At 44.6% G+C, this 25,630-nt stretch overlaps 1 protein-coding gene across 2 annotated transcripts in view; it reads right to left on the bottom strand.

The window, feature by feature from the left end:
* The window catches only part of PNPLA7 (patatin like domain 7, lysophospholipase), a 620,671-nt gene that overhangs the window by 270,700 nt on the left and 324,341 nt on the right, over positions 1-25,630 (bottom strand). For both annotated transcript variants that reach the window (XM_077476726.1, XM_077476735.1), the window contains one exon: positions 23,681-23,804. In XM_077476726.1, coding sequence (XP_077332852.1) covers positions 23,681-23,804 — 124 coding nt within the window. The remainder of the gene's footprint in view (positions 1-23,680; positions 23,805-25,630) is intronic.

Genomic DNA, 25,630 nt, shown 5'->3' with positions numbered 1-25,630 from the left:
GCTGGACTGCTTTTACAGGCAGCAGGAAGGGATGTCCCCGTGTAGCCCGAGAGCCCAGGTAACGATCCTGGCGGCAAGTTATCATAGAGTAGGTTGGGTACCATACTGGAAGGCCAGCAGCGACATCATGATGTCTGACTCTGGAAGATGTAAACACTGCCATTTTTTCCCCTGGAAAGCTGAGATAAATGTTTTTTTTTTTTTGTTTTTTTTATCTCATGTTTATGGACCCCCATACACTTGTACTCGCACACAGAAGTGAACACAAATGTAGGTCGTGTCCGCATATGTAAATGATGTTCGCACCACACATGTGAGGTACCGCGACAAACAGTGAGAACAATAATTCTAGCGCTAGACCTCCTCTAACTCTAAACTGATAACCTGTAAAAATGTTTAAAGCTTTGCCTGGTGCCATTCCACGAGCATGAGCAATTTTTAAGCGTGATATCTTAGGGATCTATTTACTTGGCATAGCGTCATATTTTAAAGTTTAACCAAAAAATTGGGCTATATATTGTGTTTTTTGCATTAGACTTTTTAAAGTGTATATATATATATATATATATATATATATATATATATATATATATATATATATAAATATATAAAATGTTTGGGGGTTCTGAGTAACTTTCTAGCAAAAAATAAGATTTTTTTAACTCACTGTAAAATTCTTTTCTCTGTAATTCACCGACTGACACAGCTCCTCTCTTAGCCATCCACCGTGGCAAGTGGGAACAAGTGAAACTTTATCCACAAAAAAGAACAGTGCGTTGGAGAAATCCACCACAAAAATCAGGGTACCGTCAACAGGAGTGACTACCCACAACCGCACAACACTGTGGAATGTAAAGCAACAGTGCATTAACTTAAAGGTACTTTGTTTTTATCGAAAAACCAGTAAAAAAAAAAAAGGTAAAATATTGCATATTCAATTGCAACTACACAGCCACCTGCAAAACTTTGCAGCCAAAAATAGGCATCAGCCGATGCACTGAAGTCTACCTTGTAGAACTTGGTAAATGTGTGGACAGGCGACCAGGTCGCCGCCCTACACACCTGAGCGGCAGACGCTTGGTGTCGGAAGGCCCAAGACATTCCGATTGCCCTTGTGGAGTGGGCCGTAACAGCAAAAAGGGGCATCTGCCCCTTTAAGGCGTAGGCTTGTACTACAATCTGTCTGATCCACCTGGAAATGGTGGCTGATGAGACCGCCATGCCTTTCTTGGGACCAGCTACTAAGAAACAACGACTCTGACTTCCGAAAGGGAGCAGTGGTAGACAAATACACTTTCAGAGCCCGAACCATGCCCAGAGCGTGAAGGGCCACCGCCTTAGGGTGTTTTGACCTAGGACAGAGAGATGGTAACACAATGTCCTCATTAATGTGAAAAGCCACGACCACCTTCGGAAGAAAGGACGTTGCGAACACAACACCACCTTATCCTATGGATAACCAGATAAGGCGACTTGCAAGACAAGGCCGCCAGTTCCGAGAACCTCCTGGCCGATGTGATGGCCACTAGAAGATTTCCGAGCTCTTAACATAGTTGGGATCACCGAGTCCGACAGACCCCAGTTCCTCAACACCTGGCTCTCAATAGCCATGCCATTAAAGCCCTCGATGGTAAAGCAGGATGGAGAATTTGAACCTTGAGACAGAAGGTCCTCTCGTAATGGCAGTCACCAGGGAGCGTCTGCCACCAGACGCACCAGGTCTGCATACCATGGACGCTAAGGCCAATCTGAGGCCACCGGTATTATTGGGATCCCCTCGGCTTCCACTCTGCGAATCAGACGTGGTAACAGCTTCAGTGGAAGAAAGGCATAGATCAGCTGGTACTGATCCCACGGAGCCACCGGCGCGTCTGACACATCCGCCCACAGATCTTTTGTCCTGGACACGAATATTGGCACCCTCTGATTGAGACGGCAGGCCAGGAGATCCACGTCTGGTGTGCCCCACCTCAGGCACAGTAACCTGAATACCTCCGGATGCAACGCCCATTCTCCTGGGTCCAGCATCTGGCGACTCAGATAGTCCGCCTGCCAGCTCTTCACTCCGGGAATGTAAATGGCCGACAAAACCAGTACATGTCGCTCTGCCCACCGAAGTATCTAAGCGACCTCCCGTGCCACGGCTGAGCTTCTTGTCCCCTCTTGGTGATTGACATATGCCACTGCAGTGGCGTTGTCTGACTGGACCCTGGTCGTACGTCCTTGCAGTCTCATCGACCGTGTGGAGAGGCACAGCCTGATTGCTCTCAGTTTGAGCAGACTGATCGGCAGCTCGGATTCTGTCGTCGACCAGAGGCCCTGAGCTGACTGAACCCCCATTACTCCACCCGGTGTCCGTTGTGATCACTGTCCACTTTAGTGGTAGGAACGACTTTCCGGCCTGAATCACCGGGGATCTCAGCCACCAGATTAGTGATTCTCTGACCGATTGGCTCACCTGAATCTGACGATCCAGGGACAACTGAGATTTGTCCCATTTAGACAAGATCTCCTTCTGCAGGACTCTGGTGTAGAACTGGGCAAACGGTACAGCCTCCAAGGAGACCACCATGAGCCCCAGGACTCGCATGCAAAAGCGAAGCGACATCCACCTGCGGTTCATCAGCAGTCTTACCGTGGATCTGAGAGTCTGCAGGTTGTCTGAAGGGAGAAAAACTCTTGCTTCCATGGAGTCTAGCAGCAAGCCTAGGTACTCCAAACGCTGAGTTGGTACAATCACTAAGTTCTTTAGGTTCAACAGCCACCCAAATTCTCGCAGAGTCTGCATGGTGATCGCTACATCCTCCTCTAATTATGAGGTGGAAGATGCTCTCAGGAGGAGATCGTCTAGATATCCCACGATCGCGATCCCTCGTTGCCGTAGCAACATCAAAACCGGAGCCAAAACCTTGGTAAAGACTCGGGGGCTGATGTCAGACCAAAAAAGGAGAGCCACAAACTGGTAGTGGGCTTCCCCGACTGCAAATCGCAGAAACTTCTGCTGCCACAGGCATATGGGTATGTGCAGGTACGCATCCTGGATGTCCAAGGGTGCCAGGGAGCACCCTTGATGGAGTGCAGCAACTACTGAACCTTTTCTGAACCTCTACACCTTAACAAAGTGATAGAGGGCTTTTTGGGTCCAAGATTGAACATACCCCTTCCTTCTTGGAAACTACAACATATTTGAGTAGAATCCTTGGAAACGTTCTGATTCCGGAACCGGTACAACCACCCTGCGACTCAGCAGATCCCTTACTGCCCCCAAGAGGGCCTCCCGGCAAGCTAGGGATACGGGTATGCTGGAGGGGAAGAATCTGTTTGGCGACCAAGAGAGCAACTCTATCTTGTAGCCTGAGGAAATCAGATCGCAGGTCCATTGGTGGAAAACTGAGCGGACCACCGGGCTGCAAACTCCCGAAGACGACCCCCCACCCGAGACATGAGTGGGGACAAACCTTCATGCTGTAGCACTTATAATCGCAGGCTTGTTAGGCTTGCGGTTCCAGGGACGTTTTTGTCTGTCCGTGGTTGTCCTGTCGGCTGGGGACGTTATACCGAAGCTCCAAGCGGACGGAAAAGCCATTAGGGAACGGAAAAAAGAGGGCCCTTGCCTACAGCGTGGCTCCTTATCCTTCCTGGCCTGTGGGAGTAATACACTGTTGCCACCGGTGGCATTCTTACTAATGCCATCCAAAAGAGGCTCCAAAGAGCCGGTCACCAAGGAACGGATGATCCGTCAGGGCTTTTTTAGATGCCTGGTCAACAGACCAGCATTTCAGCCAAATCAGGCGCCTCAGCACCACAGCTGTCACTGAAGCCCTAGATACAGAGGGAGGTATCCAGGGCCGCATCACAAATGTACTTAAGGCCTTGCACTAGTTGGTCTGCCAGTTTCACACAGACAGGAAAAGCCTGACGCTCTCCCAATTCGTGTGCAAAGGTTTTGCCCACTCAGTCAGTGTCCGAAGACAAGTGCGGATGCCAGTACTGGTCACACAGCGGACCCCACAACCGTAAACAAGGAACGCGGGATCCTTAAATACAGGAGTTCCCACTACCGGGATCCTGGTTACTTATTTAACCTGGATACTGGAGGGTCCACGACCAGAGGAGCCGACCACTTTGTGAGAAGGCTTTCCTCAAAGGGGTAATGCACCGCCCTGTGTCTGGGGACCAAAAAGGTCTGTTGCGTGCGACCCCACTCCCTGTAAGTGAACTTGCAAATAAGTCAGATATGGGAACACCATAGGTGAACATGCTGGCTTGCAGGACCCAAAAGGGACCGGTACATCAGCAGGGGTACCTGCTGGCTCCTGAATCTTCAGGGTATCACGCACAGCTGTGATAAGTGTTCCAAAAAGCGCATTTTTGCGGACCCAGACGAGGACTCATCTTTACTTTCCGAATGGTCCTGGTCAGCGTCATCTGACAAGACAGAGCAGGGGTCACCAGCCTCACCAGGGCCAGAGTCTGTGCCAGAGCTTTCCCCAGAGGACGGGGGGAACAGGGGCCACCTTATTGCACCCATCTTCCCACGCAGCGCCTCCATCTAGCAATGAATGAGTTGAGGACCGCCATCAGGGTGTCCATGGGCACTGTGTAGTCTGCAGGTGACCCGCTTGCCATTGCCTGGACTTTGGGGGAAGAAACACTAGTTTCTGAAGCCATGCTGACCCTATCCTGTCTGCCACCAGAAAGGGACTTAGGACAGTGACAGTCCCACCCTCCCTGCTGTCGCTTACTGAGGGGCTCATTCCCACCGGACTCACCACCCTGGGGAGTTCTGCGCTGTCCACAAGTGGTGCCTGTAGTCCCTGAGTGCGCCCAGGAGCAGAGGAAACCAAAAACTGAGTTGGTGATAATGGATGGAATGATCGCTAAAATGATCATAGAAAATGCTCAGGCTTCAATAAAATGGCCGCTCAGCGTCCAGTACACAGACCGGAAACGCAGGGAAAAAGGCTGTGAGAGCAGTGTGAGCCATGCTGCTGTCAGGGAACACTGAAAATGTGTTCAGGCTTCCAGAAAATGGCTGCTGAAGCCCAGGCAGTCAGCCTGCTCTGCCCACACCTAAAATGGGCGCCAAACATCGCCATGACGTAGAAATAAAAAAACCCCCTGCAAAGCCACAGCGCTGCCCTATTCCCAGCAGACCCTCACAGGCACCTTTCAGGGGCATACCATACAGGCCCCAGGACCACCGCCATTCAGCCAGCCCCCCCATGTCAGGTGAGAGCCCACAGAGAGACCCTATTTAGGCACACACACACCGCTCAAGCAGCCACATGCAGCATTTCTCCCAGAAGGAAGAATCGACCTCCCAGGGAATGCCCAGTTGCTCAGCCCCATCAGAACAGGGAGAGCTGTACTTACCAGTCCTGAAGAGCTGGGAGACATTCCACTGTAGACCTACTCCTGATCAGTACAGGGAAGGCTACTGGCCTCGGCATACTGTGACACAGACATCAGTAGCCCGGTCAGATGTACGCCCCAGAGCATAAAAGCTCACGACCACCTCTGGAGCTGAGGTATGTCGTGGCCTGCTGAGCCGTAGCTGCGACCTGCACACGCTCGATGGCCAGACTGGGGAGACTAGAAGGATAAGCGAACAAGCCTGTCACCCAAGCGGCTGTTGATCGAAGATCACAGGATCACTCATCTTGCGCAAAAAGCGAAGCTTCTGCAAAAAAAAACAGGACTTTTGGGCCCGCAGGGTTCCTAGGTCTTTCTCCTTCACTAGGCAAAATAAAACTGAGGTCTGCTAGCAGGCAGGAGGCCTAAGGGATCGCCCCCATGGGCGAAACTGAAAGTTCTGAGTGTTGTATTACAACTTTGCCTAGAATTTCTCCTAGAGGTGAGGTATACAACCAATGGCTAAGAGAGGAGCTGTGTCGGTCGGTGAATATAAGAGAAAATACAGATTTTCCCTTTTTGTAGGAGAGAAATGTCAGAATTGGCCTGGGTGGGAACTGGTTAATGCATTTGTGCAGGCATTACCCAAATTTACCCCCACACTTCTCTCTTCCACTCCAGAGCATGTTCCAATATGACTTTTTTCCTTTACCTGGTTCCGCTAAGGAGAAACAACTTAATTACTCCTGTGACCATCAGGCATCTACAATTCTTGCAGTAATTGAACAAGCTAAAGTTAGAAGCTGATTGGCTACCATGCACAGCTGCACCCGATTTTGCACTCTTAAGTTTTAGTAAATCAACCCATGTGTATCATACACAAATGTCTTTTATTTATTTATTTTTTATAAAATCTTGATACTCCAGAGTGCCAGCTTCACATCATTGTTCTGGGGTGGCTATCTGATGGCTGCAAACAGCAGACCATACCTTTGCAATTTGTGTTGGATTTGCCATTTGTAGACTCCATCATGGGTGCATATGACAGCGTGACAATGCAGGAGCATAATTATCAGACACTTCTCACCCCATAATAAAAAGTATCTAAACAAAGACCCTTATTGCTGAAAGCCCATGTATTATTTTAATAAAAGCTGCAGATTTAAAAAGAATGGATAAAGGAACACTGATACAATGCTGACAAAAAAGACGGGGCTTTCACTGTGTCAAAAGCTGTGGCATGGCGGTCCCATCCCTAAATCTAATTAAAAAAGGAGACCCCCTTCATGGGACTTTAATAGACCACCAATACCACCAAAATTGCAAGTAAAACTTATATTTTTATTTATACAGTACAAAATAAAAAGAGACAACCAGACAAGAAATGTCTCCAATAAAATATAGTCAAAGAAATACACAAAAAAAGATCTATATAAAAACCATTGATACTCTCATTGGTGTCCCAAATCCAACGCGTTTCCAGTCTCTGCTATTACAGAACTTTCATCAGGGGTAGAGAGCAGGAAATAACAATATCGTGGTAATTCTTGACAACAGTACTCCTCCATATATGTAAGGTAGGAACGCTTAAAGATGCCGAGATGATTTGGCCACACTTTAAAGATCTTTCACTTAAATAGTCACACACGATACAATCTTCTAAAATTGTTTCACAGTAGGGGATGTAAAATGTACATCCACTTCCCCAAAGGGCTGTGGGTGTTTTTTTTTATAATAAATAGGCCCTCAACGACATGTTTGTCGGCCTCTAATGAGGCTCCCCAAGGGTACAAATACCGGCAAAACGGGGGTGTGCACTGCAAAATGTCCTTGAGCTAATGGTGTGGCTCCAATACAATGCTGGGAAACTGTATCAGTGTTCCGTCTATTACGGACGAGAAGGAGGCGGGGCTTTATTACAATGGACGCCAAACAAACTGTGCAACACAGCGGGAGACACTCGCTGTTATAGTAATCAAAGGTACGGCTGCAGATGGGCACAATGAGGCTGCAAATGGGCACAGTGAGGCTTCAAATGGGCATTGTTTACACAGTAGCTGCTGCATTTTCCCACCCTAGGCTTATACTTGAGTCAATACGTTTTCCCAGTTTTTTGTGGTAAAATGAGGTGCCTCGGTTTATATTCGAATATATACAGTAGTTAGTATTCCTGTTAGTATTTTGCTGGTTTTCTGTCTTGGTGGACACAAACGGGGATCTAGACAATGATCACAACTTGATAAAAGGTTAAAACCCCCCAGCTTGCTCAACTCACCCTGTACCATGCAAAAACGGAAGTACCTATATGGGTCAGTCTCGAGGCCGTAGACACTTTTCCTGTGACACTTTTCCTGTGAATATATCCAATCTCCTGTGGCTTCCCCCCACGCAGAGAAGCAAACCTAATAACCCGGTCACACTGCATTCCCTTAAAATCTGGGACAGAATCCACAAATCCTTTTGACTCAAATCCCAGCACTTACCTTTACTTTCCATTTTTGGTCACCCATCGTTTGGCCCGGCCTTCTCTGAGCCGGCCTATTTGCAGCTTGGTTTAGGGCAGGCCTAGACCGAATTTGCACCTTAACGAAAAATGGACGTATCAAAGCTTTCCCCATATTGCAAGCCCAATCTCACATCCCCAATAGCGAATGTTTCCGTTACCTACAAATTGCCCATTTTGTCAATTCGATACCCAAACCCATTAGCGTACATGATAATATGTCAATCTATGAGGAAATATGTGATACTGATCCACATGCTCCAGGCATTATCTCCCAATTATACTCCCATTTCTCCTCTCCCCCTGCATCCCTTCCACCTTATACCACTAGTTGGTCCACAGACCTCAACTTAGACCTAGACAGCGACGCATGGACTACGATCTGGACCAACACCAGTAAAGCCTCCCAAAATGTTATCGCCTCTGAAGCTAACTTTAAAGTTCTTATGCGTTGGTATCTGGTCCCAGCCAGAATAGCTAAGTTTGTACCTGGGTACCCCGCTACATGCTTTAGAGGTTGTAATGAAGCAGGCACACATTTCCATATCTGGTGGACGTGTCCGGTGGCCCAACGTTTTTGGATAGCGACCTTCCAGATAGCATCAATCCTTATAGGAGACACCCTCTCACCGGACCCATCTCTAGCCCTACTCAACTTAACACCCCACAATTATACCCGCAATCAGCTATCCCTATTCCTTCAACTTACCACGGCGGCTAAGCAAACGATAGCCAGAGCCTGGAAAACTCCGACGCTCCCGGTGGCGGAACTGAAAAACAGGGTTACACAGGCCATGATCCATTGCAAGATTGAAGCGAAACTCTTAGATCGTATGCCTCAATTTTATAAGGTCTGGCAGCCCTGGATGCAACACTTTTTACCCCCTGATTTAGACCCCTATCTTTTGGAGCCCTGAAATACCCATTTGTTAGAAATCATCTCCAGCATGCGGCGGCCTGGGCCCGTGCGGGCTGATCGACCAGTCTCTCTCTTTCTCTCGCTCCTCACTTCTCTTTCCTTTCTTTCTTATTTCACTACTTTTACTCGTGTTCCTAATCTAACTGTTCTTTCCCTTCCTCTTTCCCATATTTGAAAACTTTGCCCACGCAGTACCAGTGCTCCCCTAACCAATATATTTTTCGCTATTGGGAGTAATCTACCTCTCCGACCCCGGTGACACCGGAATGTTTGGGTTCCTGATCGTTTAGCTAAACAATTACTCTCCATCCTGATCTATGCGACATGTCCTTCAGTGCTCCTTGTAACTGCTATATTACGCATAAGTCGCAAGTTTCGTGATCATTTGTTCTTTATCCATTGTTCTATCTGAATTCTGATTGTAACGTACTGTGTAATTTTTATGTCAATTGATAATAAAAATTTTGAAACAGAAAAGGTTAAAACCCTTAACTATTATAACCAAAACATAAAATTCTGGTTGGTAATTGCATGACAACAGCTACACTTGCATATAACACTTGCAGGTTCTGTTTTGCTCTTGGTGGGGGTGAAAGTGATGGTGCTATACTGTCGTGCTCTCACAACAAATCCAGCAGTCTGCTTTGACTGACAGCAATGGACTTTGTATGCGGCTTAAACAGTATTTTCAAACAAAAGTTATATTTTTTATTATTATTGTTGTTGTTAAAAATAATAAATGGAATTTGGTGGAATGATTCAGTCATTGGCTTCTTACACAGTATACTTACTGGACTCCAAGGGCGAGAGAAACAAATCCTTGTTCGGTTCCTGTCCACCGAGAGTGCTTCTGTACCTCCAATTGCGATTCCAGAATACAGAATAAATACAAAATCTGAAACTGGCTCTCTGGAACACTGCATTTCAAATTGTACTGCTTCAATTGAGACACACAAGCAGTGGAATTTGAATCCCCAAAATGCTGTGAGTTGGAGTGAACAAAGCGGAGCAACTAAGGCCTCATGCACACTGAAGCTGATAAGCTGACGTTTTTGGGAGTGCCCTTAAAATCCCCTCTATGCTTTCCTAGGTTTCCATGCACACATGGACTTTTTTGAAGTTTATCAGCAGGGGAGTTTATGGGCTATTGTCTAAATGCCCTAAAATCACGTTCAAGAGCAGTTCTTCTGACCACAAAAAACTTAGAAAAATGCTCATAAACGTGCTTTTATCAGCATTCATCGTTTTTTTTTTTTACATTGCAGAGCTGAATGTAAGCTGGGTGTAATTTAACCACTTGCTGCCTGCCCTATTACAAATAGACGGCTGCAAAGTGGTTTGATTATCCTGACATCACGTCATATGACGTCCTGCAGGATACAATGCCATTGCGAGCCCCCGGGGGCGCGCACCACGGCGATCGGGGATAACGCTTGTCCCTCGGACACAGCGCTTCCCCGATCAGGGTAAACAGCCAATGAAATTGTCTGTTTACCATGTGATCGGCTGTTTCCAATAACAGCCGGTCACATGTCAAAACAAATCGGGCGGAGATGGCATATGTCCCTTGGACATAGCCCCATCCCGATCAGGGTAAACAGCCAATGAAATGGCTGTTTACCCACGTGATCGGCTGTGTCCAATCACAGCCGGTCAATTATAAACCCTGCAGCAGTATCCAGGGATCTCTCCATCTCTCTCCTCACATCGATCATGGATAGAGATAAGGAGAGATCTGATCTGAGAGTCAAACACCTTTTTATCATACATTTACTGTGCACAACACAAATCCCCCCTTGCCAATAAAGAGAACAGGTCACAGCCCCTCAGGACCTGTCACAGCCCATCAAAACCTGACGCAGCCCAGCAGGAGCTGTCACAGCCCAGCAGGACCTGTCATAGCCCGCCATCAGCAACCCCATCGGTACCGCCATCAGCACAGCCTCCGCCATTAGCACCGGTACCACCACCAGCACAGCCACCGCCATCAGCACCGCCATCAGCACAGCCACCGCCATTAGCACCGCCATCAGTACCATCTGAATCTGACAGCCCATCTGTCACAAAGCCCACCATCGGTACCGCCATCAGTACCATCTGGATCTGACAGCCCATCTGTCACACAGGCCACCATTAGTACCACTAACAGTACCACTATCAGTACCATCACACAGGCCCGCCATCAGTGAGCTGTCAGAACCACCACCAGTTCTGTCACACAAGCCCGCCAAAAGTACCACCATGTCCCAAAGAGTTTACACAGCTGAGGAGGAATATAACATCCTCACCATGTTGGATGATGAGAGCAGCGGGGAGCTCTCATTATCCAATTCTGGTTTGGAATACGAGCCAGTGGAGGGTAGTGGATCAGAGTCCGAGTCAGCGGAGGAAACCGCCCCTCCTACAAGAGTAAGGCGATCAGGACCTAGATCAGAACACCTGTCTACCACCAGCAGCGCCAGACCCCAAGAAGAGGAACACAGTACAAGTACTGCAATTGCACATCGAGCCAAAGAATCCAGGCCCAGTCCTACCTTCCCGATGCCCAGGCAAACCCCTTATGGTTACCTGCCAACTCAGGATCCGCTACAATCCCCCCTTTCACTGCACAGCCAGGTGTGCAGCCCCACACTTCAAATTTTGCACATTTGGACTATTTCTATTTGTTTTTCCACGAAGATTTGTTGTAGTACATGGTGGACCAAACAAATCTCTATGCAGAGCAATTTATTGCTGCCAACCCCAGTTCGTTCTACGCCCGTATGTTCCAATGGCGATGTCTAACACTAGACAAATTCAAATTGTTTTTGGGCCTTACTTTTAATATGGGGCTTACAACAAAAAACGAACTGCATGCCTACTGGTCCACCCACCCCATCCACCACATGCCCATATATTCTTCTGTTATGTCCAGGTCACAGTACGATATGATTATGCGCTTCCTACATTTCAATGACAATTCGCAGTGCTCTCCCCAAGATCATCCCAATCACGACAAATTATATAAGATTCACCCCCTAATAAATTATTTTACCAAACGATTTTCTGAAGTCTTTATCCCCGACCAAAATATTTGTGTAGACGAATCCCTTATCCACTTTACTGGCCGGCTGCATATGAAGCAGTATATCCCAAGTAAGAGAGCCAGGTACGGTGTGAAATTGAATAAATTATGTGACTGAGCCACTGGATACGTGTACACATTTCGTATTTATGAGGGAAAAGACTCCCAGCTCCTGCCCCGTGAGTGCCCCACATATAGGAACCAGTGGTAAAATTGTGTGGGACCTTGCATACCCCCTGTTCAAAAAAGGTTACCACTTCTATGTAGATAATTACTACAGCAGCTTGCCCCTTTTCCATCACTTGTATCATGAAAAAACCCTGGCCTGCGGTACCTTCCAAAAAAATAGGAAGGGCTTCCCACAGAATTTATTATCAAAACGGCTACAAAAGGGGGAAGCTGCATTCATGAGGAATGAGGAGATGTTGGCCAGGAAGGATGTTCACATGATGAGAACCATTCACAATGACACCTTGGTGGAGATTCAGAGAAGACGTGGCCCCGTAGTAAAGCCTGAATGTGTCAATGACTACAATCTTTATATGGGGGGGGGGGGGGGGGGTGGATTTAAATGATCAGATGCTGCAACCATATTTGTAAACCTGCAAGTCCAATTATTGGTATAAAAAAAGTCGCATTTCATCTGTTTCATATGGCCATGTTCAATTCATTTGTCTGCTCTCAAAAATCACCCCAAAACCAACCCATCAGCTACCTCAAATATATTGAAAACATTATCACTGCCCTTATTTACCAGCAAGGACCCGCCCCAGGAAGCATTCGCTCTGACTGTGTGAGTCGACTTCATAAGCAACATTTTCCCTATAGCATTCCCCCCGCAGAATCCGAAAGAAGACGCCAAAAGAGATGTCGTGTATGCTCAAGTAGAGGAGTTAGAAGAGATACAAGTTATTATTGTCCCGATTGTCCTTCCCAACCTGGCCTGTGTATCGGTGATTGTTTCAAAAAGTATCATACATCCATCAGATATTAGTTCCCCTTATTAGTAACAGACTGCCATTTCCCCATTTCAATTACCTGTGTGCATCATTTGCCTGCCACCATGTTTCTACCTTCCATGTTAACTGACCCTGGCCTGTTTACCAACAATGTCTTTGCCTGTCGTTTTATAACCACATTTCTGGACTTCCACATGCACCAACCTCAGCCTGTTTACCAATGATGCCTTTGCCTGCTGTTTTAACCATGTTTCTGACTGCCACGTGCACCGACCTCGGCCTGTTTACCGACAATGCCTTTGCCTGCCATTTTAACCACGTTTCTGATTTCCACATGCACCGACCTCGGCCAGTTAAATCGACCATGTTTTTGCCTGCCACTTGGACTGATCTTTTGCCCTTCTACTTCAGTACGCAGGGGTCTCACATATGTGAGGGGCTTCAGAATAGCGTTCTGAGTAGAGAAAGTCAGTTTTTGGTTTTCTGTGCTCCTAGAACAAGGTCTGGTTGCCCGGAGGCTTCAAAGAGATTTGGGTGGGAGAAGCCTCTACCCCTGTCCCCCTGGCCCTAAGCTTGATGGCCCTTCCTGCTGCCTGGACCAATACTTTGGCTGTGCTGACCATGTCGCTGCCTGCAATGACAGTGGACTTTATGGACTGTGTTTCTTTCTGCTGCCTGGACCAATAATTTGGCTGTGTTGACCATATCTCGGCCTGCTGCCTCTACTGACTATAGACAGTATTTCTGCCTGGACATCTCTGCCTGCTACCTGGACCAATGCTTTGGCTGTGCTGACCACATCCCTGCCTGCTGCCTGGACCGATGCCCTCTTCTGTGGACCACTACACTACTAAAATCACAGGTAATCTTTTGTTATTTGGTATGTACATGTTATGTGTTAGAAATATGAAGGGCCTTCAAAAATTTGAATGGTAGTCAGGAAATGATATGTGTAATTTATGCTCCTAGGATGACTGGAGGTGCTATTTGGATGTTAGGCCTCTGTATGTGGCCAGGCTGTGTAAAAGTCTCACACATGTGGTATCGCCATACTCAAGAAGAGTAGGGGAATACATTTTGGGGTGTAATTTTTGCTATGTACATGCTATGTGTTGGAAATATCTTATAAATAGACAACTATGTGTAAAAAAAAATGCATTTTAATTTTTTTCCCACGTTTTTCAAAAACCTCTGGAAAAAAATGAACCGTTCAAAAGACTCATTATGCCTCATAGATTATACGTTGGGGTGTTTGCTTTCTAAAATGGGGTCATTTTGTGGGCGTTTCCATTGTCCTGGTGCTCCAGGGCCTTCAAAAGTGAGCTAGGTCGTCATGAAATTATATGTGTAATTTTGCTCCTAGAATGCCTGGAGGTGCTACTTGGATATTAGGCCTCTGTATGTGGCCAGGCTGTGTAAAAGTCTCACACATGTGGTATCGCCATACTCAGGAGGAGTAGCAGAATGCATTTTTCGCTGTTGTTGCAAGTATGTGCATGCTGTGTTCAAGAAATAACCTGTCAATACAATAAGTTTGTGTAAAAAAAAGTCTTAATTTTTCCAAGAATTGTGGGAAAAAATTACAACTTCAAAAAACTCACCATGCCTCTTACTAAATACCTTGGACTGTCTACTTTCCAAAAAGGGGTCATTTGGGGGGTATTTGTACTTTCCTTGATTGTTAGTGTCTCAAGAAATGAGATAGGCCTTCAGTACATCAGGGGTGATCAGATGTAATACATTTTCAGTGATTTGCACCCTAAATTGTAGGCTCTATAACTTTCACACAGACTAAATAATATCCACTAATTTGGGTTATTTTTTACCAAAGATATGTAGCAGTATAAATTTTGGCCCAAATTTATGAATAAATATTACTTATTTGCAAAATTTTACAATAGAAACGAAAAAAAAAGTGTTTTTTTAAAAAGAATTCGCTCTTTTTCCACTTATATCGCAAAAAAGAAAAAACCCAGCGGTAATTAAATAGTACCAAAAGAAAGCTCTAATTGTAAGAAAAAGATTATAAAAATGTTGTTTGGATACAGTGTAGCTTGACAGAGTAATTGTCATTCAAAGTGTGAGAGTACTGAAAGCTGAAAATTGGTCTGGGTGGGAAGGTGTTTAAGTGCCCTGTATTGAAGTGGTAAAAAAAAAAAAATGGCCAAAAAGGCGCTTAAACGCGTTTAAAAAAAAAACGCTGTTAAAAGTGTTTTTTTAAAGCAGTGTTTTACTGCCGGCAATCCGACGTCCAGAAAGACTTTTTTTGAACGTCCTGTGTGCATGGAGCCTAATAACCATAACATGCTTGCACTTTTTTTTATTTAAGTATTGTCACATAAAACACAGCTATAGGCAAAGAAACAGATATTCAATCCAATAGATAATGTAATAATGAACTCCATTTTCCTAGTCCTATAATTTTGTGTGTCTAAATAGGTCTGTGTAGAGTTTGACCACATATCCCAGAACATTCTGCAATCTAATAGGGCTGGTCAGAAATGCCCCTCCATTTCTCAGTACTTAAAGTTACTGACTCCGATTTCTTAAAAGAGTATAGAATGTTCACTTTTCCAGGAGATGTTCCCTTGGCATAGTGAATGAGATGAAGTTCTGCACACTTCAATCCTTCAACATGTAAGCATATTATGTGTTTTTTTTGTATGCGATTAAGTATTCTTTTTTCAACATATTCACCAAGCTAAGCTAAAATTCCCCTGCAAAATAAAAATTCAATTTACAATGTAAACATGCGCAACTGCTTTAGTAAATCAGGGTCCAGGTAAGAACGCTTGTGATGAGGGGTCTAGGCATTACTCATCGATGCCAACATACAGCACAGGAGTGGGAGAGCAGAAAGCACACTCTATCATTAAAAAAAGGATTTTTATGTATTTCCGAGTGAAAATTTGTTAAAAAATCATAACATATGGCAATAGAAAACTACAGAAGTAAAATCCTTCATTTGGGCTTTAATTGTACTGACAAGCTTTGCAACATTTACAATTATATCTTATACTATTTTTTCAGTTTAAGTGATGCACTTTTAGTCGTAGACAACGTATTTTGTATCTGTGTACTTTTAAGTACAGGACAGACAGATGTAAATAGAGACACATCTTTATCTGCTGCAGTTGTCAGGACGGCTTCTGACGCATCTTAGTAGTTGAACAGGCGGCGTCAAACCTGCCCTTTCCATCGCTTTGCTCCTTGGAAACATTACATCAACATGTGTAGCATTAAATCCCAAGTTTTTTCAACACCAACGCCAATTAGCAGAGATTACAGGTAAAAAAAAAAAAAAAAGAAAACAGCTTACCTAGCAACTACATGCTATTTCTTACTGTGCACATACGTCAAGTTCTATTTTGGTTTTGCAGACAGAAAAAGTAACAGATAACAGGGTCAGCGCTATATTCAGAGGCGCAGCCAGTCCCTGAGGAAAAGCAGTCTGACATACAAGGCTCGTGACTCTCAGCTCTGTGCCCATTCATTACAATGAAGAAGCAGTGCAAACTGTAGTAAAGATGCTACTCACTCCTATGAAGGTTTTTTTTATCTGTATCTCACTTCTAGAAAATGACTTTTCTACTGAAGCCTTCATAGCACCCACTTTCTTTTATTTTGAAACTTGTGATGGATTTTTATGGGTTGCTATAAGCGACACATACAGTTCTAACTATAGACAATTTGATGAAAGAGGCCCATACAGCTTTTTTTCAGGTTAAAGCTGTTTCTTAGGACTACAATGGCATTTCTGGGGAGAAATAAAGAAAAACATGTGGGCCTAGGTTTCATCCTTGTGTTTGAAAACTGCAGGTGGCTTTGCACGTTTTTCACATCTCAGCGATCATTTTGTCAGGTGTTCTCCTTTTAAAGGGAATCAGCCCTAAGAGAAGTATGAAGTCTGCCACTACCGGCCTCCTTTGGAAAATTCTTAGTTACCTAAGCTGGTTTTGACTTCAATACCCTTTTAAGCCACCAACCTGTATAGTATAAAGTCTGAACTCCTGATCTACACACTTGCTCCGGGCCAGTACCTTAGAAAGTACTGAAGTCACATAAGTAATGACACAGTCAGGCAACTAGAATTTTCAGAAGGTCAGGTCAGCTTCAATATTTCTTTCATGGCAATTATTTGTATATAATAAAGCAGCCTCGTTGCATGATACCATTCATTCCTATGTGCCAAAATATGGAAATTATGATAACTCATCAGATCTATTCATAAAAGGTGGTCTCCCTCCACTGAAAATGAGATGTTGTGTGTTGAAAATTCCATCTACTGAGTGCTTAATCAGTGGGAACATGACATGTCAGACACACAGACCAAGAACCAAGCCATATTTAATCTCTGTAGATGTATAGCATCAGTCTGCACGATGAGGGGAAGTTGTGGAACAAAATCAGAATTTTCTTTTCTATTAGACTATCAGGAGCTGAACTAGAGATAGATGATCCCCATTCAACAAAAATATGTTTACAATTATAGTCTGTTGTATTTAATAACTATTCATAAACAGCCCTACATTTTATCACTGTTAATGCTCCTGTAAAGTAACTTTGCCTAGGCTGAGATGATGTCAGTCTATTGCAGGTACTCGCCCTGGATGATGCCTGAAAAAAAGGCAGATAAGTCCTAGAGAAACAGTCAGATAAAGGCATTGTTAAGGGGATACTGTCATTTTTTCAAAGGCAATTCATATCTGGGAGTTTTAAACTCACATATTACTTTGTATGCATACACTTAATGTGAAAAAATATAATCTGATGCTAGGTCCTTTTTAAGGCTAGGTTCACACTATTGCAGGTGGTTGCAGATGCGGGAATCATACCTGTTCCTGAACCCTCAACCACCTGCAGCCAAAACGAGCTGCTCTTTAAAAACCAGCAAGGCTGCCATTCATTTTTATTGGCATCACCCACGCATCTAAAAATGGTGCGTGTTTGTAGGTGCTGGAACCAAAAGGGGAATTACATGGTGAAAAGGACCATGCGATTTCCTGGCCACAGCACTTTCAAAATGCTGCAGGAATCTTTTTCCTTCATGAAACGCAGGTACAGCAGCCTGTTAAAATGAATGGGCTGCCGTGCTCATGCAAGCCTGGCCTGCAAAGCCGCAGTAGTGTGAACCTAGCCTAAACTATACCCGTGAGGAGAGAATTACTGCAGCAGTCATTGTCGATTTGTATTTAGAGGAACAAGTTCCAGGGCTGTCACCCTGACTTGGGTTGCTCTACAAAAGAAAGTAATCACAGCAAGAACATGCAGCAAAAATCCAAAAACACATAAATGTAATGAAGCCAGGATTAACTTGTACATCCACACACTCCGTACTTCTGTTCTCATGGGTTCCCTTTAAAGTTAAAACACTATTTTTTTCTAGTTGACTGGAGTTCCCCTTTAAGGACATACAGTATATGTAGCCGGGACATACATAAGTCACAGTAATTACAAGCACATCTGTGACTATATCACCGATGGCCACACCGTATGAGCACAGAGGACAGTGCGGTCACAGATCCAAGCTGAGAATTCTGCTGATTCCAGCTAAAACAACTTGCTATAAATCAGACACTTAACATGCGATTTAAATGGCGGAGGCGACCTCTATTCCTCCTGACACCAAGATGTTTCTAGGGCTGAGAGATTTATGAGCTGTACAATTAAGCAGAGCTGAATTTTAATGCTTGCTAGAAGCAGGGCATCTCCGTGATAGTGCAATTATATGGATAGTTATGTGCCAGAAATGTCACTTCGTCAATGCCGTTACAAGTGTGATTAAAAGTTACCATCCTACCAGGGTTCTCCAGCAGAGACTGGTGCTGTTTGAACAAATGGAGTTATTAAGGCCATATAGGAATTTAATTATAGAGTACATAGTAATTTGCAAAGTAAAGAAAAGTACCATTATTTAAGGCCTATAAGTAGTGATGTGCTTGCCAAGTGCTTGTAATACCAAATACAAGCATTTTATTTATTTATTTTTGTTTTGGATAGAATAGAAAAGACACCTTAAAAAGAAAAAAAAAAATATATATATATATATATATATATATATATATATATATATATATATATATATATATATATATATATATATATATATATATAATAAATGCACATTTTTTTGCAGCTAACTTTACTTTTTTTATTTGGAGCCTGTAAAGCATTGCATGCACCTTCGATCAGCATATCACGGTGTCATGCAATAGTCCTGAAGACTTGTCAGGATGAGACAATGAACTACCTAGAGTGGTCAACAGTGCTGTGGTAGTTCACTGAGAACTACAAGCCACCAACCGCAAAGGTTGTTGGTACTTGTAGTCGCCCATCCACAGAACTCGGTGTATGAATGACGTGGGCGGGCGGAGCCCTGCACGGCTGCATTTTTAATTTAAATAGTGACAGCAAGGTGGGAGGAGAAGATTCCCTGTCGCTGTTACTAGAGGCAGAGGAACAGGCAGCAGCTGCAGAAATGGTAACATGCTACATGTTCCACCCTAAAAAGGAGTTCCAAAAGGTGAACTTATCCTTTAAAAGTTTACTTCTATGACCGTATTGTGGAAATTTTCTATGACTTCCTGTCACAGTGACACCTGTACAAGAGTTGAAGGGTGTGGGAATCACAGGAACAGGAAAGCATGGAGAACCATAAAAAAAACTAGTGTCGGAAGATCCAACTCATTCTACTAATACGCATTTCTGCTTATGTATGCGTACAAACGAATACGTTTGATGTTACCTTTAATTAGATACAATGCTATGTCTCCTGTAATGGGAGTGAGCATTACCATATCAGAGACTCTGGAAAGCTCAGAGGAGACACCATGCATGATGTCCAGGTGCAGAAAGATTCAGTTGCTACAAAGCAGATAGTCCACAAAGACTGTACCCTGAAACTGCCAGCACTAGAATTATAGGTGGCTATAGACAGCTGATATTTTCCAAAGAACTAAAGGAGGGGTGAGATATCTGCCAATCATCAAACAAGTCACCTGGGTGTTGGGACCCACCTTAATCTTCACCCTACAGTAACAGTGGACTGTTTTTGGCATTGTAGTCCTATCCACTGCTATAGACCTGGAACAGGCTGGAAAATATCCCGAGTAATAACCAGCACCTCTACCTAGGCACTCAATGATTGTTAGGAATTTAGAAATGGCCCAAAAATTAATCACTCATCCTTGGTCACCCATAGATATGCAAAAGATCTTGATAGTCATACACAAACTAAGGCCACGCAATTCATTCAAAGCGCTCAAATAAAGCACAAAATGTGGCTTTATATAAAACAGCTAGAAAAATTAGCTGGGTTCTGGACTAACTATGCTATGTTTACTCTTGACGGCACAGGCAATTGATACCTTCCCTCTTATGTTTTCAAATGGGTGGGAGAACTGTGAAGGAATATTGCAGTGGATGAATGGGAACCAGCTCTGGCTCAATACAATGATCCGTTTGGTACTGGAAGCCACTACAAACTCCTCATTCGCTCAAGTATATCCTATACCAGGGGTAGTAAATTAAAATTCAAGGAACGCTGGTCATGAAAAGTCTGTGCCATGAAAGATTGTACGCGTCCTTTTTTGGTGCAAGCCGCACTCTCTGGTGCTTTTCTTACGGTTTCCTCCACACACTCTAGTAATACTTTGTAAATGTAAATGTCCCCAATAGTGTTCTCTCTTACATCAGGTGCCCCTATCAACTCATTACATTGGGTGCCCCCATCAGACTACCACCATAAATCAGTTGCCACCATCAGGGTTGCCACCAGAGTGCTCCCATACATCAGGTGTCCCCATCAGAGTGCTCCCTTACATCAGGTTTCTTCATCCGAAGGCTCCCTTACATCAGGCATCCCTATCAGAGTGCCTCTTCCCATCAGGTGTGCCCAGAGTGCCCCCTTACATCAGATGCCCCCATCACATCAGATGTGCCCATCAGAATGCCCCTTTACATCAGGTGTCCCCATCACAGTGCCACCATACATGAGGTATTCCTGTCAGGTTGCCCCCTCACATCAGGTATCCCCATCAGAGGGCCCCTTTACATCAGGTGTCCCCATCAGAGGGCCACCATACATCAGATATCCCCATCAGAATGCTCCTTTACATCAGATATCCCCATCAGAGTGCTCCTTTACATCAGGTGTCCCCATCAGAGTGCTCCTTTACATCAGGTGTCCCCATCACATAAAATATGCCCATCAGTGTACCCCTTAACATAAAATAAGGGTCATGCTCATGGAAACATTTTATGCTAAGGGGCGTTCTGATGGGCACAACAAAATGTGACCATCAGTGTGCCTCTTAAGAGACAATGTGCTCATCATTGTGCCTCTGTAAATATCACATCCCACATACCTTATTTGCAGGCAGGGTGCGGAAGCCAGCACAGGTAGTAAGTTGCAGGGGGCGAGAGCTGCGCCGGGAGTCTTGCTGAAGGGGGCCGGGCATGCATCATACCCTGCAGCCAGTAAGGAGTTAAAGCTGAGAGAATTAGCAGCAGGGGATGGGCGCGCATGTGACCTCATGCCTTACCTTGTGGATCAGGTGGGGGGAACAGCAAGATAGGCAGCAGCAGGGGGAGGGGCAAGCACGTAATGTCATTGGCTGCAGGGATGCCTGCAGTCCCTGCAACCAACGGTGGTGGAGCAGAGGCATTTTACACTGGTGGCCCGACGGTCCAAACAAAAGTATTGATCGGTCCGTGTTCGGACCGCGGGCTGCTATTTGATGACAACTGTCCTATACGGTTTCATCCTACTCTCCCTTATGTTTTCTCAACTGTCAGGCAGAGGGTTGTTTTAAGCATAATTGGTGGGGCTGCCTGAAAGTTCAGTGATTTTGGATCTGAGTCTATCAAATGATATGCACAATCCTTTAACAAAATCCTCCAATGAGGTCCTACTAAAGTAACCTTAAGTACTGTATGTACAAAATCCCTATTAACATTTGTTACACACTATCTTTAATATGGCCAAATGGGTGATTGCCTGAGTGTGGAAAACCCAGTCTGTTACCTTTATGAATGTCAAGCACCAGGTTTCCCGAGTCCTCTTCCCTGAAAAGCTTACTGCACAGCAAAATCACACAATGGAAAAATTATGTTAGGTTTAGGAACCATGGCCTTCAATATGGGCTCTTTGACTCTATGAAGGCTACCCCTTTAAGGCTGCTGTGTCTCCCCCCCCCCCCCCCCGTGAGGTCAGGGGGGGTCTGGAACTGATGTTCCCACTATCCTCTTCCCCACCTCTTGCAGCTGAAGCAGTCTTCCCCGATTCCCCTATCCCCAGTGCTAGGCCACTGTTCTGTACTTGGTATAGTTGTGTTTTGGTTACGGGTTGTTTGTGAAATATGATGTACAATTGTTCACTATTCAATACTCTGATGTTTGCCCACTGTGTATGTGTAAATACTTTTCTATTTTTCTGGAAAAAATAAATATCAACAAAAGTGTATTGAACAAGAAAAACACCATTATTGTTTTTCTGATTAATGTTCTATATACCCAATGTGTTTTGATGCCATGGTTTGTGTCTTTTGCCTAATTAAATAAAAGATTTTAAAAAAATGCCATTAGCAACATTCATAAATATATATGGAAATGTTCCCGCAGCTCCACAAAACCTCATTTAATGATGTCATTTAATGATGTTTTAACATTGAGTGTGAAACTATGTTCAGCCTACTAGCACTTTATCAGCTAATTATGCTTAAAAAAAACAAACAAACCCGAACATATACCCGGTGGCTGCATTTGTTTTCTTTTTCAGGTTTAGGCACAGAAAAATATCTGTTGATCATGCCAGAAATTCAGTATTTCATATAATATGCTTTGTGCTGAACAAAAAAAAAACCTCAAAACAATTCTATCGCATCCACCTATGTAACAGGTGATGTTAAGGAAAGGTGTTTGTAATTCAAATCTGGGGAGCAGCCTACAGTGCTAACCCTGCTCTAGAACCTGAAGTGTGGTAAAGGATCACCAGGTAAAATTAAACAAATACTGAAAAATTAAAACACTGCAGTACAGAAATGTATAAAATGGCCAGCTGAAAATGATGTGTTATGTCTGGTTTTGAAAATCTGGTGAAACTTGTACACATATATGTGGAGGTTTAATGAAAATGGCACAATTTAGGTTTACTCTTCCTTAAAAGAGAAGTATGGTCAATAAGGATGAGCTCCATCATGTTCGAACACCCCACGTGCAGAGCCTGCCGGGAAGTCTCTGCGCTAATCACAGGCAGTGAGACATTGTCCCGATGTGCGGCTGCAGAGATTGGGAAATGTCTCACTGCCTGTGATTAGCGCAGTGCCGACTTCCTGGCGGGCTCTGCACTTGGGATGTGCGAACACGCCAGAGCTCATCCTTAATGGCCAAAGCTCATTTGGCTATACTTTTCCTCTGGGTCACAGGAGTGCATATACTTGTGCTTTCCTGTGACTCGGAATCAGCCGACAACAGGCTAAAGTTTGCTGTCGGCTGACATCACAGAGCTGGTCCAGTCTCTGGAAGGACCACCTACTGTATATGCCTGACCACAAACTGGCTGTGCGCTGAGAGCCTAAGCCAGCCACTCCCAACCACTCCCCAGCCCAGCGCTCCAGTAAACGACTGATAGCCACCACTCTCTGCTAAGAGCAGACCAAGAACTGAGAGATCAGCGGTCGTGTGATTGCTCAGATCTCAGTGTTAGAGCCGATAGGGGGAGATGCAGCATCAGGTCGATGCGACAGCAGGGAGGTAAGTATGGATATTTTTCTTCTTTTTTTTTTAGAATCCCACTCTTCTCCTTTTATGTATTATGGGGATGTGGGAACTGCCCATGGTGTGAGATACTGTGGTCTGAAAACAGAAGGAAAGAATCTTACCACTCCAATCAGGTCTCCTCTGCCATATTCACCCGTCAGCTGCTTCTTTCCATCATCCTTCCTGATGACAGAGCGGAGTCGACCATTAAGCACAATGTAGGTGCAGTCTGATTTATCCCCTTGCCTAAAGAGGAAGAATTGGTGAATGAAAGAAATGTTAACACATAGCTCAGAAGAAAAGCCATCAGTATACAGCCCTCAGCCCACAAGCCTAATAAGCTTTAGGGTTAGTACAAAAGTGATAGTTTAGCTATAGGTGGATACTAGTGTGCTTGGTCAGCTCCTGGCTTCCTAGAGGACTTGGATGCTTCTACAGCTCGATCTCCTCTGACATTAATTCTGCTCACGTTAAAACAAATGTAAAGCAGTGCGCCATAGAGAATGGCATAGACACCCCACCTGTTCTTTCATTTTACATGGTTAGTCACCTACTAGGGCTTTTCCTGTCAACCTGGGAGTTGTGTGTGGTCCCACTTACCTCTGAGTGAGTCATCTCCTTCTATTTCACTCTCCATAATGAAAAATACATACAATTCCCAGTTATGGTGGCAACCCCTCATAATGACCAAAGCAGGTGCAAAGCTCACTATAGTGATCTCACCAATACAGCCCCCAGGAGATAGAAGAGATTATCATCTATTTAACACTGAAATTTCATCTTTGGATGAAAAGTGTTGGTGTGTAACTTTTGAATCCCATAACAAGGGTGTTGTGGAAATTTGTATAACATACAGTAAAACCTTGGTTTATGAGTAACTTAAAGTGGGGTTCCACCCTAAAGTGGAACTTCCGCTGATCGGAACCCTCACCCCCTCCGGTGTCACAATTGGCACCTTTCAGGGGGGAGGGGGGTGCAGATACCTGTCAAAGACAGGTATTTACACCCACTTCCGGGCATAGACTCCCATGGGAGTCTATGCTATTTCCTGTCCTGCCACGCTGTCTGCTGGGACACACACGGGTCCCAGAGACAGCGTGGACAATTCCTATTGCGCTGCGCGACTCGCGCATGCGCAGTAGGGAACCGGGAAGTGAAGCCGTTTCGCTTCACTTCCTGATTTCCTCACCTAGAACGGTGGCGGCAGCAGCCGAGAGCTGAGCGATCGATCGGCCTCGGCTGCCGGCATCGCTGGACCCCGGGATAGGTGAGTGTCCATTTATTAAAAGTCAGCAGCTGTAGTATTTGTAGCTGCTGGCTTTTAATATTTTTTTCCGCAGTACAGTCCCGCTTTAATTTGAGAACGTTTTGCAAGACAAGCAACATTTTTTAATACATTTTCACTTAATATACAAGCAATGTCTTGATAAACAAGTAGTGTCATGTCACAACTGAGTATAAAAGCGAAGGCGCCTCTAGGTGTAGCAATACAGTTACATTTAATGAAGGTACAACATTTAGAAATTCACATGGTTGATGATTTGAAATAGACACATCTAAGTATGCAGGCATCCAGGATAAAGCCTTCCACCTAGAACATCCTCACCACCATCAACATCATCCCTTCCACTCTGCGGTCCGGGAGCGCTTCAAGCCTCGATTCCAGATCCCTCTACTACAGAGTTGTCTTCCTGGTCACGATTGCAGACTGAAGTAGTGATAGCTGGAGGTGATCTATGTGGACAGCTTTACCCCGGATGCCTTCATACTTAGATGTGCCTCTTTTAATTACCAACCATGTGAGTTGCTAAATGTTGTACCTTCATTAAATATAACCATATTGCTACACTTAGAGGCACCTCTCTTCTTTTTTATACTCTGTAGATCCTGCTGGATTTTGCGTCTAATCCTCTTGTGGAGGCTTCCATTTGTGGATGGACATTTTATGGTTACACAACCCATCACATTGCTATAATCTTTTTATATGGACCATAAACTGAAGCACTTATGAATAAATGGTTGTGGAACAAATAATTTGAGTTTCCATTATTTCTTATGGGGAAATTCACTTT

The sequence above is a fragment of the Lithobates pipiens genome, unplaced genomic scaffold (assembly GCF_037356315.1).
Source record: "Lithobates pipiens isolate NorthernLeopardFrog02 unplaced genomic scaffold, aLitPip1_a1.2 Scaffold_1, whole genome shotgun sequence".
Classification (NCBI taxonomy): domain Eukaryota; kingdom Metazoa; phylum Chordata; class Amphibia; order Anura; family Ranidae; genus Lithobates; species Lithobates pipiens.
This window is presented reverse-complemented; position numbering and strand designations above follow the sequence as displayed.